The sequence below is a fragment of the Stegostoma tigrinum genome, chromosome 33 (genome assembly GCF_030684315.1).
Source record: "Stegostoma tigrinum isolate sSteTig4 chromosome 33, sSteTig4.hap1, whole genome shotgun sequence".
In the NCBI taxonomy this organism is placed as follows: Eukaryota; Metazoa; Chordata; class Chondrichthyes; order Orectolobiformes; family Stegostomatidae; genus Stegostoma; species Stegostoma tigrinum.
In genome coordinates, this window is record NC_081386.1 from 28,591,642 (window position 1) to 28,606,622 (window position 14,981).

The 14,981-nt window shown below is 42.9% G+C and overlaps 1 protein-coding gene across 1 annotated transcript; it reads left to right on the forward strand.

Annotated features, from left to right (window-relative positions):
* Positions 1-4,208: 4,208 nt before the first annotated feature.
* Positions 4,209-13,409, forward strand: LOC125467097 (interferon-stimulated gene 20 kDa protein-like). The gene is made up of 3 exons (XM_048562518.1): positions 4,209-4,459; positions 6,709-6,909; positions 12,307-13,409. The coding sequence occupies exons 1-3, from the start codon at positions 4,229-4,231 to the stop codon at positions 12,454-12,456; spliced, it is 582 nt and encodes a 193-aa protein (XP_048418475.1). The 5' UTR covers positions 4,209-4,228; the 3' UTR covers positions 12,457-13,409.
* Positions 13,410-14,981: the final 1,572 nt, after the last annotated feature.

Sequence of the window (14,981 nt, forward strand, 5' to 3'; positions counted from 1 at the left end):
CCTGAGCAGTTTGTAAAATCATTTGCGACATGGATAGGGTAAATAGACAAATTATTTTCCTTGGGGTGGGAGACTCCAAAGCTAGAGGGCATAGGTTTAAGGTGTTAGGGGAAAGATATAAAAGGGACCTACAGGCCAATTTTTTCATGCAGAGGGTGGTGCATGTATGGAATGAGCTGCCAGAGGAAGTGGTAGAGGCTGGTACAGTTACAGCATTTAAAAGGCATCTAGACATGTATATGAGTGGGAAGCGTTTGCCAAATGCTGGAAAATGGGACTAAATTTATTTAGGAAATCTGGGCAGCATGGACAAGTTGGACTGAAGGGTCTGTTTCCATGCCGTATATCTCTATGACTCTTTGATAATGGGTAGCAGTGGGCATGCCTATTATGAAGCTTGATGGGTCGGTTCATCTTTGTGGAGATTTTAAACAAACAGTGAAGCATTTCTCGCAGTTAGATAAATACCCAATCCTTTACATAGAGGACTCACACACAAAGCTGGTGGGGTGGCTGTCCTTCATGAAGCGAGACATAGCAATGCGTACCTGCAGTTGAGGTTTGAGACCCCAGACAGAGAAGGCAAGTTTGATCATCTGTGGTGTGCAAATACAGGGATATCTCCAGCAGAGTTGCTGTTAGGGAAACGACTCCACACTAGGTTAAATCTGACCTTCCCGGACCTGAAGGGGTGGGGATGAAACAGCAACAAGAATGCCAGTGCTGGACACAAGACTTCTCCAAGTAAGAGAGGCGGTTTACTTCAGGGATGAAGTTTAGTGTTTGAAACCACAGGAATGGCCCTGCGTGGGTAAGTGGCATGGTCACCATGAGGTCAGATCCCATTACGTACAAAGTTCGGGTAGCTGAGGCAATCTTGAACAGCATGTGGACCACATGAAAGCTGAAAACTCACAAATAGGGCAGGAGCAAAACATATCTGGCCCCTCAGAACAGTCCAAAAGGGCATCGGAAATGGCACGGCCTCCCCCTACAATTAGCATCGAAGAAACCTTGGAGCCCTTGGATCTCGTTGACTCATGCCTTTACTGCTTGAAGAAGAGGCTGAATTTCTTCCAAGGCACTCTGGTGCAAGACACAGGGTATGGTCTGGTATCCAAGGCTGAATTGGAGGAACTGGACCCGGTGCAAAAAAAATGCAGGAGAAGGCCCAAGAGGAAGAACAGGCCTAGATCCCAGACTTAGAGGGGAAGGGATGTAACGAGATCAGCCAGGTGGAACTCATGGAATAGAAACTCTCTGATTGGACCAGGTTAACAATTCCAATCAGGGAGCCTTGGCTGACAGATATCAACAGAAATGTCGGTGTTTCTGTTCGCTCAAAGAGCTGTCTCTGATCAAGCCAAACCTGTGTCCAGTACTATGCATGTGTAAATAAAAGGGGACTTGCTGAGGGGATACCGGCCTCCGTGGAATTATTTCAATTCCCTGTCACATGGCACTCACATGAGTCATGCCAACCAGGCGAATGTAAAAGATTCCAATGGTGCCATATGGTTAAGTAATGGCGGGTGTTGACCCCATTCAGTTTTCTTTTAAAATTTTCACATAGTGGTCTCCTTTTCCTACCTTATCTTGTGTTGATTAATAAAAATGCCAGGATAATTTACTTCACTCACTACCAGTCATGAATTCAAATTATTAGAAGTAGTGGATATTCTTCATAAACTCCAAAGTATCATGTTTCTTTGTTTGAGAACATTTATTTTCCAGAGGTACAGCTTCAAAATAGATTTTCCAACTGCACGATTTATCTTCTATTCTTACGGTAATAAGTGTGATAGATGTGAAGAGGACTGTTCAGACAATGCCCTTGATCACTTTTTTAAAAATATATTCATTCACATAATGAGGGCATCGCTGACCAGGCCAGCATTTATCGCCCATCCCTAATTGCCCAGAGGGCAGTTAAGAGTCAATCACATTGCTGCGGATCTGGAGCCACATGTAGACCAGACCAGTAAGGATGGCAGTTTCCCTCCCTAAATGACATTAGTGAACCAGATGGGTTTTTTTCCCTGACAATTAGCAATTGATTTATGGTCATCATTAGACCCTTAATTCCCACTATTTATTTAATTAAAATTCCACCATCTGCCGTGGCAGGATTTGGACTCAGGTCCCCAAAACATTACCTGGGCCTCTGGATTAACAATCCAGCAATAATACCATTGCTTCCCTGTGTTTCAGATGTACTCCTATGTTTGTAGAAGATGAGACAAAGCTTTAACTATCTGGTATGTTAAAACTGTATCCCCATTCTACCACACAAACCCATTGAATTACAGTCTCTACTCCTGAAACTGTATGGGACTGGGTGATTTCTCAGACAAAGGCTGGAAGCAATATATACCGGTTGGTCAAACAAGGCAATGTGATCAGGGCATCCTAATATGTACAGATTTTGTCCAGTACCATAGACAAATAAATAAATAATATTGTTGAAGAAGACATTTTTTTCCAAAGCTTTTGGTCTTGCTCTCATCAGGACATTTTGCAAAAAAATAACAATGCAAAGGAGAACAATATTTTCAGACTATATTAAAAACATTGCTGATTGATTGACAAGAGATCTCTGATTGGTAAAGATGTTACCATGGAGAATGTGCCAATTAGATGATGACTGAGTGTTAACCACCAAGTTTTACTTACATTTACCTTGTCTCGTCATAGTCAGGCTGCCTGATGACCCTATAGTTCATAAAGGATCACCTGTAAAGCATACATAGAAAGATTGTATAAATTGATAAACTGTTTATATATATAGTTTTGACCAAACTGCAACAAGCAACAAGGTCAAACATAATAAGCCTTGTAATTCTGTCCAGAATTCTAATCTAAGGATCAGACAGCTGCTTCTAAGAACTACTGGAGAGACTGGAATGACAAACGAATAATGGGTAAGAGTGAAGGAGATTGGGACCAGGACACATTCAAGTTAGTTGTGCTGATGTGCTCATTTATGAAGGAAGAAATGTTTAATTTTTTGAATGCCAACAGAGGAATGGCTGGGGACAGATGAAGAGGAAGCTCAACCATTAAGCTTGCAAGTCCCCTCTCACGCAAATGATTTGCAACATTAAACCCAAATTCCTCAGTATTAGCTGAGATGAGCTACTTCATAGGAGCATGGATGTTAGGAACTTGTGGATAGGAAGAGGCCATTCAATCCATTAAGCCCTTTCTAACACTCAACTATATTTTGGCTCTGATCTTTCTTGTTACTGCATCTTCCTAGTTTGTTCTGTAATCCTTAAATCCTTTGCCTCAGAAAAAAAAATCCATCATAGCTTTTAAATTTCCAATTGATACCCAACCACAACAGTTTCATGGAGCAGTGAGATCCAGGTATCCAACACTGAATGGTTCAGTTCTGTTTCCTGTTGCCATGGTTTCCCTCAGCCACCAGAACTCGGCACAGACTCCGGACAGAATTCCTCAATCTGACTTGTTCCCTTTGGTTGGCACGATGCAGCAGCAGTACCATGTGGTCCATTTGACTCGTGAGATGTCAAGGGAGCAGAACGTCAACTATGTATAATCACAAAAAACCAACACAAGCTGCAAAGAAAACTTGAGGCACAGGTTTGATCAGAGAAGGAAACATGGACTGAAATAAAAATTGACAATGCTGTAATGCAGAGTAGGCCCACCGGTACTTACAACTGGAAAGATAGACTTTCCTATCAGGGTATTGGGGTCCCTTGTCAAAACCCGGTTGTGCTAAGGAAAATTATGCCTAAATATATCTTCTTTTGAATGTCTGTTGTGTTCCCTGTGAGTGCGTCACTAATTGGGCATTTGTGTGGCAACTTCCAGGACAAAGACTCCATCGTTGCCCATGGCTATTATGCGTTAAAACAAAACAAAATAATTTGCTGTAGGGTACCAATCATGCCATTAAAACCTTCATAACAATGAACAAATAAACCAAGGGTGTAACCATGAGCGCTGTGAAGGTATAAGTGTACTTCAGCTCTGTTGCTGATTCAGTTTCACTTTGTCATTTCACATCATTTACAATTCCTCTGAAATTGTGTTTTTGTTTGTTTTTATTTTGGCTACAGCCCGGTTTGCAGTACAAAGGTGGCGTCCTCAAGCTTGACTAGTTGGGTGAGGAGCTGTATAAAAGAGGAAGGAAATTTACTGTTTTGTTTTCAGTCGGACACGGTTTGCAGAAGAGAGTTGTTTCTCAAGGGATTGAAAAATGATCGATCCTTCAAAGTACGTTGCCATTGATTGCGAGATGGTGGGGCTTGGACCCAATGGCTTTGAGAGTGGCCTGGCACGGTGCAGCATTGTGGACTACAGTGGGACTGTAATCTATGACAAATTTATTAAACCAGATGGGAAGATAACTGATTTCAGGACCCCTGTGAGTGGGATTCGTCCATTAGATATGGATACAGCTTTGCCTTATCCTATCGCCAGGGAGGAGGTAGGCTTTGCATTTTTATCCATTTAAACAACATGCTTGTGATGTTATGATTCACTTCAATGGCCTTTCCAATGCTTGTAGCTCCCTTTCTGACAGTGAAATCACTCTACACAAAAGAGTAACTAGGACCCATTTAATTGAGAGACGAAGTGAGGGTAGCACAGTGGCTCAGTGTTCAACACTGCTGCGTCACAGCACCAGGGACTGTCGGTGTGTGCAGTTTGCACATTCTGTCCTTGTCTGAGTGGGTTTCCCACAGATGCTCCGGTTTCATCCCCTAGTCCAAAGATGTGTGAATTCGGTGGATTGGCCATGCTAAATTGCTCAGAGTCCAGGGACATATTGGTTAAGTGGATTAGCCATAGGAAATGCGAGGTTACAGTAATAGGGTAGGGGGTGAGAGTTTGGGTGGGATGCTCTTTGATGCACGTAATGGACCAAATGGCCTGATTCCGCACTTTGAGGATTCGATGATTTTAAAGTGAAATCTCAATTGTAAAATGTTCACTGACACTGTAGATGCAAAAAGAGTTAAGTGGCAACAGGTTTGGGTTTTAAAAGCCATTAGAGTTGAAAATGATGGAAATTGGTCTCTAAATTGGAAGAGAAGCTGAGATTTTTAAAAAGTTTGCTGATGATACAAAGCATGTAAGTGCAGTGATTGTAACAAGGTCAGTCAGATGGACTTCCTGACACTCTGAGAGCTGGTTCTGAGGAAGATGGATCAGTGTAAATAAAGGGGAACTGGGTGACGGGATACAGATCTCTGTGGAGTTATTTCAGTTAGAACTTGAACCTAGGGATGAGAGATTTTTATTCAGCTCATCACCAAGGCTAAATAGATTGGAGACAAACTAAATCAAAAAAGATTAAGGGTGACAAGTGTTGGTGAACAAGCTTGTAAGAAGGAGATGGAGGGAGGGACAGGAGAAGTTCTACATTTCTGAGATCAGTGGAAAATATGAGTCAGATTGGGGTACTCATGCACTGTTTCTTGGTTTCCATGGACAAAGTTGGCAAACTAAATAGAAAACTCGAAGTTGGAATGTAATGTTTTGACCAAAATATGTACAGGAATAAGATGTGGCCATACATGATGTTTCTGTTGGAGATATACAGAGGGCCATTTGGTCACACTCTGAATCCGTATTATATAAACAAAGGCACATAGAACACTAGGCAAGAGGTATAAACAAATTTAATTGCATGAACATTAAGGTAATGCCTTTTTGGCTTAAGTGCTTGGAATTATTTTCACTAGAAATGAAAGGGCAATCACGCTGAGGTCATTAAGCCTATTAAAGAATTTGGCAGGGTAAATGTGGGGAAGATGTTTCTACCCGTGCACAAAACCAGAAATGGGGGCATCATAAATATAGGACAATAGTAAATCCAACTGGGAATTCAGAGGAGACTTCTTTTAACCAGAGAGTGGTGAGAATGTGGAACTCGGTCCTCAGGAAATTGCTTGCATAGATTCCTTTTAGAGGAAGCTAGGTAAATACTGACAAAGAGGAAATAGAAAAATATATTGCAGTGTTGAATGAAAATAATTCAGAGGTACCACACCAGCTATTACCTCATAGAGTACAAGAGGAGGGAAGTGATTGTGTAAGACACTATTCAACTTCAGCTGGAGTATTATGTACAGTTCTGAGCGCTACATCATAGGAAGGACGTGAATGTATTGGAGAGAGTGCAGAAATGATTTATAAGAATGGTTTCAAGACTGAGGAACTTCAGTCATGAGGATAGATTGAAAAAGTTGGGTCTTTTGTCCTTTGAGAGAAGAAGACTCAAAGGAAATCTGATAGAGAATGTCAAAATCATGAGTGGGCTGAAAACAGTGCATAGGGAAAAACTGTTCCCACTGGTAAAAGGAACATGGATGAGAGGGCATAGATTTAAAGTGATTTACAGAAGAAGTAAGGGTAACGTGGGGAAAAGCTTTGTCACTCAGTTAACAGTTAGGTAATGGAACGCACTGCCTGGAATTGTGGTGGAGGTAGGTTCAATTGACGCATTCACTGGATGAGTATTTGGATAGAAATAGTGTTCAATGGCATGGGACAAAATCAGGAGATTGGTACTTGGTAATGATGACCATTCAAAGAGCCAGTATGGATACAATAAGCTGAATGACCCCCCCCTCTGCATCTTAACACTCAGTAATTCTGGTTGTGAAGCTAACATGAATTATGTAAGTGCCTGTTCTTTCTGCTAATGAAGAGTTCATCAATTTTATTCAGATTTTGAAGATTATACAAGGGAAAATTATTGTGGGCCACGATCCTAGATCTGACTTCCGGGTCCTGAAAACGGACATCTCAGATTATGCCATACGGGACACGTCTTCGTGCAAGTTACTGATCATGAAAGCAAGACTGAAAACCGACAGACGGGCCTCGTTAAAAAGCCTCTGCCAGAACTTACTGGGGAAAAGGATACAGGTAAATGTGCATTATGTAATGGGCACTCAGATATACTTGGCAACTTTCTTTCCTAACTTTTACTCTGTTTGCTTCAAGTGCTGTAAATCACTACACTGTTTAATCCTCGTGCATTCGCTCCTCAAATCATAAGACGCAAGAACATTAGGAAAAGGAGCAGGAGGACACTAGTCAGCTCTTGGAGCCCACCGTGACATTTAATGAAGCCACGGCTGTTCTTTTGTTTGGACACCATTTTCCTGCACGATCCCCATATCCTTTTGTCTTGACTATGTAGAAACCTATTATATGGCCCAACTAGTCTTTGCTGAGCATAATCCCAAACTAAACTAGTCCCAACTGCCTGTACTTGGCCCATATCGTTCCAAACCTTTCCTATTTATGTAATTATCCAAATCTCTTTTAAATGTTGTAATTGCACCCACATTCCACCATTTCCTCAGGAAGTTCATTCCACACACGAACGACCTTCAGTGTAAAGACAAAATTCCTCCTCATGTGTTTCTTAAATCCCTTTCCTCTCACCTTAACAATGTGTCCCCTAGCCTTGAGACTCCCCCATCCTTGGAGGTAAAAAAACCAATCATTTACCGTATCTGTAGCCCTTATGATTTTATAAGCTTCATCAAGGTCACCTCTCAACGGCCTGAGCTCCAGTGAAAAATGTTCCGGCCTATCCAGCCTTTCTGTATAACTCAAACCTTCCATACTCGGTAACATCCTGGTAGATTTCTTCTGATTCCTTGCCAGCTTGATAATATCCTTCCAGTAACAGACTGAACACAGTACTCCAGAAGAGGCCTCACCAACATCCTGTACAGATTGTTGACTTGCTTGCCGAGCTGGCTTATTTTCAATCAGTTATTTCAACACCATGCTAGCTGACATCATCAGTGACTTCTGGCCAAACTTGGCCTCAATTTACGTCAATAGATCATTAACTTTTGATTTTCTTCTCAATCTTGTATTTTACATTTGGGCTCCCTAGGCTCCTCACTAATTAAAACAGAGTTAATTTGTCTCTTTCCTTTTCCCAAGGATGATTCTGAGCTTTATCCCTGCTTGAATCCTCTTGTTTGTCCTCTCTTACTCTCTCCCCTCTTATTCTTCCTGTCCACTCACTGTCTCTGCGAATACAGCTTTAAACTGAATCGTTGAGGGGGGAGGTGGGAATGGTTCGGATGCATGGAAAAATCTGGAAAAAGTTGGGGTAGGGCTAGGACAGAGGAAAAGGCAAGCCTCGGGCCACCGAGCAGTGGCCAGGAGAAGAAAATAAATGAGGTCGAGGAAGTATGTAAGAAAGGCAGTATTACAATAATGATCTGGGGCCTTTGATACACCTTTGGACTGGGAAAAGCAGGTCAGCAGTGAACCTCAAGCAAGGGATTTTGTGGATGTCAATGGGATGGCTTTTTGGAGCAGCTTATAGTAGATCCCACTAGGGATCAGGCAGTTCTGGATTTGCTGATATCTAATGAGATTTGACTTGATTAAAGTGATGGAAGCCTGTAGTGGGCAGTGACCATAATTTGATAGAATTCACCCTTTCAATCTGAGAGGGAGGAGCTGGCCAGAGTTGAATGAAAGGAAAACCTAGCAGGGAAGACAGTGGAGCAGCAATGGCAGGAGTTTCTGGAGGTAATTCAGGAGGCACAGCAAAAATTCATCCCAAGGAAGAAGAAGCATACTCTAAGGGGAGGATGAGGCATCCACAGCTGACAGGGGGAGTCAATAACAGAACAAAAGATAAAGCATACAATGTGGTGAAGATTAATGGGAAGCCAGAAGATAAAAATCAGCAGATGGATAACTAAAAAAGCAATGAGCGGGAAGAAGATGAAATATGAGTGTGGTTGTAGCTAGCTAGTTATGTAAAGGAAGACTGCAAGAGTATTTTACATATATAAAAGGGAAGGGAGGGGCAAGAGTGAACATTGACAGCTGGAAAATGATGCTGGAGAAGTGATAATGGAGAACAAAGAAATGGTGGAGGAACTGAATGGATGTTTTGTATCAGTTTTCACGGTGGAAGACACCAGCAGCATACCAGCACATCAATGGAAGGGAAGCGTAGCAGGGAAGACAGTGGAACAGCAATGGCAGGAGTTTCTGCCACTTCTTTGACTACTCTCCTAGCCAAGAGAGTTTGGCCGGGGTGCGGGCGGGGGGTGGTTGCTGGTGGGGGTGGGGGTGGTGTGGTGTAGAGGTGAGTATACAGGCCATCACTAAAGACAAGGTCCTGGGGAAGCTGAAAGTCTGAAGGTGGGTAAATCACCCAGACTGGATGGACCACGCCCCAGAGTTCTGAAGGTCATAGCTGAGGGGATAGTAGAGGCATTGATAGTGATCTTTCAGGAGTCAGGGAGGGTCTCAGAGGACTGGAAAATGACTAATGTAATACCCTGTTTAAGAATGGAGGGAGGCAGAAGACAGGAACCTATGGGTGAATTAGCCTGACCTTGGTCACTGGTGAGGTTTTAGAATCCATTTTTAAGGATAAGATTGCAGGGTACTCGGAAATGTATGGTGAAATAACGCTGAGTCAGTATGGCTTCATCAAGGGGCAGTCATGCCTGACAAGTCTATTAGAATTCTTTGAGGAGGCAACGAGCAAATTAGACAGAGGAGAGCCAGTGGATGTGATCTGTTTGGATTTCCAGAAGTTCTTTGATAAAGTGTTGCACATGAGGCTGAGAAATAAGATAAGAGCATAAGAGGTGTTATCACCAAGGCACTGGCATGGATAGGGGTGTGGCTGACTGTCAGAAGGCAGAGATTATGGATAAAGAGCTTTTTTTCAGGATGACAGCTGCTAACTAGTGAAGTTCCACAGGGGTCAGTGTTGGGACCACAACTGTTCATGTTATACATCCATGATCTGGACAAAAGAACTAAGGAAATCGTTACGAAGTTTGCAGATGACACAAAGATAGTTGGAGGAACAGGTAGCGTTTAGAAAATGGGGAGGTTGCCGAAGGACTTGGTCAGGCCAGGAGAGTAGTCGTAGAAGTGGCAGATGGAATACAATGTGGGAAAGTGTGAGGTTATGCACTTTGGTCGGAAGAATAGAGGCGTATGCTATTTTCTAAATGAAGAAAGGCTTTGGAAATCTGAACCACATAAGAATTAGGAGTCCTAGTTCAGGATTCTCTTAAGGTTAATATGCAGGTTCAGTTGGCAGTTAGAAAGGCAAATGTGATGTCAGCATTAATTTCGAAAGGGTTGGAATACAAGACTAGGGATGTACTGCTGAGGCTGTATAAGGCTCTGGTAAGACCGCATTTGGAATATAGTGAGCAGTTTTGGGCCTCATTGCTAAGGAAGGATAGGCTGGCATTGAAGGGGGTCCAGATGAGGTTTGCAAGAATGATCACTGGGTGAAGGGATTGTCATATGAGGAGCCTTTGAGGACTCTGAGTTTAGAAGGATGACGGAGGATCTGATTGAAACTTACAGAAACCTGAGAGGCCTGGGTAGAGTGGACGTGGAGAAGATATTTCCACTCATTGGAGAGATTAGGACACAAGGGCACAGCCTTGGACTGAAGGGATGACCCTTAAGAACTGAGATTTAGAGGAATTTTCTCAGGTGGTGAATCTGTGGAGCTTATTACTGCTGAAGGCTAAGGAGGCCAAGTCATTGAGAACCTTTAAGACTATAGATAATTTCTTAATTAGTAAGGGACTCAATGGTTACAAGGAGGTGGGGGTGAGAATTGGGTTGAGAAATACATCAGCTAAGACTGAATGATAGAACAGACTCAGCGGGCCAAATGGCCTACTTCTGCTTCTATACCTGACGGTCTCTCCTGCCTTGTTTTCTCTTTCACTCCCTCTTATTTATCTTCTTGTTGTCTTTCTGTCTCCCTATTTTCTCTTGTTCTTACTCTTTCTCCTTCATCTCTACTTTGTTCTTTCTCACACATTCTCTCTTTCTATATGCATGTTTGCTGCTGCAAAGGGATGTATGTGAATTAGCGGAGCTTAGGCACTCAGGTTACATTTATGCCGTTATTCTCGCTGGAGATTTTATGGGTGACATGGAGCCTTTTGTATTGTATCTTATGGAAGTGCTTAAAAATATTTTGCTTTTTAGATTTTAAAAAGAAATATTTTGAAATAGGATCAGAAAATGATGAATGTCTAATGGGTCAGTTGGCATCTGAAAACAAATGCGAGGTTAACCGTTCTGCTGGAACTTTTACCAGACATTGCATTTATTTTATCACAGGCTGTGGGTAGCACTGACTAGACCAGCAGTTCTTACCCCGAACATAATTACTCTCAAGGAAATGATGGTGAACCTCCATCTTAAACTCATGCTGGTGTAGATACATCCACAGTGCTGTTGAGGGTGAGTGTGAGAGTTCTGGGGAGTGTGATATCTTGTCCTTTGAAAGACAAATGCCAGCATTTCCTGAGTGTTCAAGAAAAGAGCCATGTCCAACTGAACTAACTGCGCAGAGGCTGGTATCCCTTCATCAAGTCACCCTTTATTTACATGTGCACAGTACATGGGCTCTGACCAGCCAGTCCCTAGAATGAAGAGACTCTCCAAATCTCCTGTTATATCTGTCAGCCATGGTTTCCTGAATTGCCCAGGTTAACAAACCCAGTCAAGGATCTCATAGTCAATGGATCCACTTGGACCTGGTTCCAATCACTATGCAAACTCAAAATGTTAACTCTTTTTCTCTTGCTACAGATGTTGCCAGATCTGCTGAGTTTCTCCAGCATTTGTTGGCCTTGCCCTGTTCCTTTCAACTGTTCCAACTCTGTGTTGAGAGAACTTTGCCTTTCTGCATTGGAATCTTTGAACTCCCTTCTAAACAGCACTATGGTTGACCCTACACCACATTGTATACAGTGGTTCAAGAAGGCAGCTCACCTTTACCTTGTCACAGACAACTAGGGATGGATAATAAATGTTGACCCAGCCAGTAATGCTCACGTCCCATAATTGAATTTAAAAACTATGATAAGGCAGATCAGCATTCAAGAAAGTAATATGTTAGTTAGCTAGTATCAGCCTAAAAATCTTGAATGAAAGCAAAATACAAAGTATGAGTCATACTACGCTTAAAATGTTAATTCACTCTGCTCCTCTCTCCATAGATACTGCCAGAATTTCTCCAGCTTTTCCTGTGTTAGCTTTGGTTTAAAGTACTTTCAGATCAACTTCAGTACAGATTAAATACAGAGTAAATCTCTCTCCCTATCTTGTTCCAGCAAGTACTCCCAAGTAAGATAAAGTTTCAGTCAGGTGCTCAGTAGAACTCTGCACTGCCCCAACAACATGACTGAATCTTGGTTTCAACTGAAGGTGCACTTGACAGAACTAAAGTGCAGTTTCTACTCTGAGACCTCCACTGACTGTTGTAGTCTTTCCCTTTAACAGGACAGCTACAGAGGACACTCCTCTGTCGAAGATGCGAGTGCGGCTATGGAACTTTTTAAACTCGTGGATATAGTGTGGGAACTGCACCTCCGTGAGGGACGCAGAGTGGAAATAGTGAACCGATTTGAGAATCGAAACAGATATCAGTGAATAAAACAGCATTGCCAGATTACGGAAAGGAACTCTGATTTTCGTGTATCACAACGAATGTGGAATGGTGTCTGCTGTTAACTCAAGATCAACAAGCTGCATTGCATTGTTTCATTTTTCTCTGCTTACATTTTCTGTTGCTTCCTTCCTGAATCGCAGTCTTAGTCTCCACATTCAAATGGCTTGCTGTGTTTGACCCCAGACTATTAGCCTGCTGACAGGCAGGGCTGGAAGGGTGGGGACTGCTTCACAGTTGATCCCAACATCTCTACCCCTTTAGAATCCTGCATTCTCTTCAGGAGCCACTGGGAGGCGATCAGGAACTTGAACCCTGACTGATTATTGATCCAGGCCCTCAGCCCTCCTGTCTTTAGCTCAGGGATTTGGGGCAATTGTAATGACTTTACTTGTGTCCTCGTTACTGTGGATTAAACATGGACCAGGGTGGTGTTGGGGAGGAGGGTGGGCGAAAGGTGAAGAGAGAGAGAAGGATGGTGGACTTTTGTTCTGTCCAACACAATACATCACATTCGGTAGTTCATTCACTCACTGAGGCATGGAGGATGTTTTAATGCAGCTGCTCCTGAATAGATTACAAGAGCTCTTATTAGATCTGTTCTTAAAGACTTGTATGTGTGTGTGTGAATTTTGTGCTTCATGGGATGAGGGGAAATGTCATGCTGGTAAAGGATACATTTATCCATCTGAAGCACCTTTATCAGAAACAAGCACTTCCTAGGCCAAGGTTATGTCAATTTAACATCGACTTGTTTTGAAGCAACTCCACTCTGTCACGCTGGATTGTTTACGCACTCATTGTTGGACAATATTTATTAATTCGACAAAAGTCTTTTGCCATCGTATATAAAATTACATCGGATAAACAGCACAGAAACAAGGAATTCATTCCATCCTATCTGTGCTGCACCCCACACTGAGCCATTTGTCCACATCAGAAGCTGCCTTTGCAACCCTCTTGTTCCCTGGCCCCTCATTATTTGATTGTTTCACCTTAAATTTACTGATAGCGTACCCCACAACCTCTCCTGGTGGTAGTGAGTCCCACTTTCTCGCCACTCTTGGGTAAAGAAGTTTCTTTCTTCTGAGCACCCCCCACCCCCAGACCCTCTGGATTTCTTGGTGACCATCCTGCATTGGTCGACTCTAGCTATGCTGAACCCCATTGTTTGTTGCAATTTTATTCACTCGTTAAAAGCCTTTTGTAATTTTGACGATCTCTATTAGGTCACCGTTTAGCCCTCTTCAAAAGAAGAAACCCAGCTTGTCAATCTTTTCCCTTTGTGTGAACTCAGCTGGTCCCGTACTCAGCTGGTCCCGTACTCAGCTGGTCCCGTACTCAGCTGGTCCCGTACACAGCTGGTCCCGTACACAGCTGGTCCCGTACACAGCTGGTCCCGTACTCAGCTGGTCCCGTACACAGCTGGTCCCATACTCAGCTGGTCCCATACTCAGCTGGTCCCATACACAGCTGGTCCCACTGCAGTGTTGCCATTATGCAAACTTGTTTACTGTCTAACAATGCTCCACCTGCTGGGAGGTACAAGTATTGCACCTGTACGACTTGACACTTCAATAAAACAGCCAAAGGGTCCACTGCCTAGAATTAGGGCAGATTCATAAAAATTCCCCTTCAAATTTCGCCAGTGGGGCAGAAGCTGCGAAGGAGCAGGTTAATTTGAAATGCTGCAGATGAGAGGGAAAAATGGTGAGATCAGACCATGTCAAGGTACATAAATAGGAAAGGATTGGAGGGACAAAAACAAAGTTGCTGGAAAAGCTCAGCAGGTCTGGCAGCATCTGTGAAGGAGAATCAGAGTTAACGTTTCGGGTCCGGTGACCCTTAGAAGGGTAAGTTCGGAGGAAGGGTCACCGGACCCGAAACGTTAACTCTGTTTTCTCCAGTAACTTTGTTTTTATTCCTGACTTACAGCATCCGAAGTTCTTTTGGTTTTTATAAGGTTTGGAGGGACACGAGCAGGCAGGTGGGAAAAATTCCGTTTGGGATTGTGTTCGGCATGGACTGGTTGGACCGAAGAGTTTGTTTCCGTGCTGTATGACTCTGTGAGAGCGAGAGTCTCATTTAATGAAAAGACAGTCCACGCAGGACGGAGTAGCAAAGCCAGAACCTACGTGGGTTGTTCAGAGTAATGTTGGAAGCTGCATGTGCAGTTAGAGAACAAGTGCAATGGACTTGCAGAAGCTGAATAGTCACTTCTCACCTTGTGTCATCTTATTTTCTTTTTGAAAAAGTGAGACAATGAATAATGTATCATGAAGATTGCTGTCAATGCATGTTGGTACTGTACTCTGACTGCTTTGCCAGCTTAAGCAAAGTTTGAAAACCTGAGGATTCCTCCTTTCCACTACGTTTTGCTGTGTACAAATCAGCGATGTCAAAATAGCAATGACTGCATTCTTTTTTTAATGCGACATTGGCCAAGGCCAGCATTTCTAATTGCCCTTGATCTGTGCGGCTCCCTAGGGCTGTATCAGACGATAGTTGA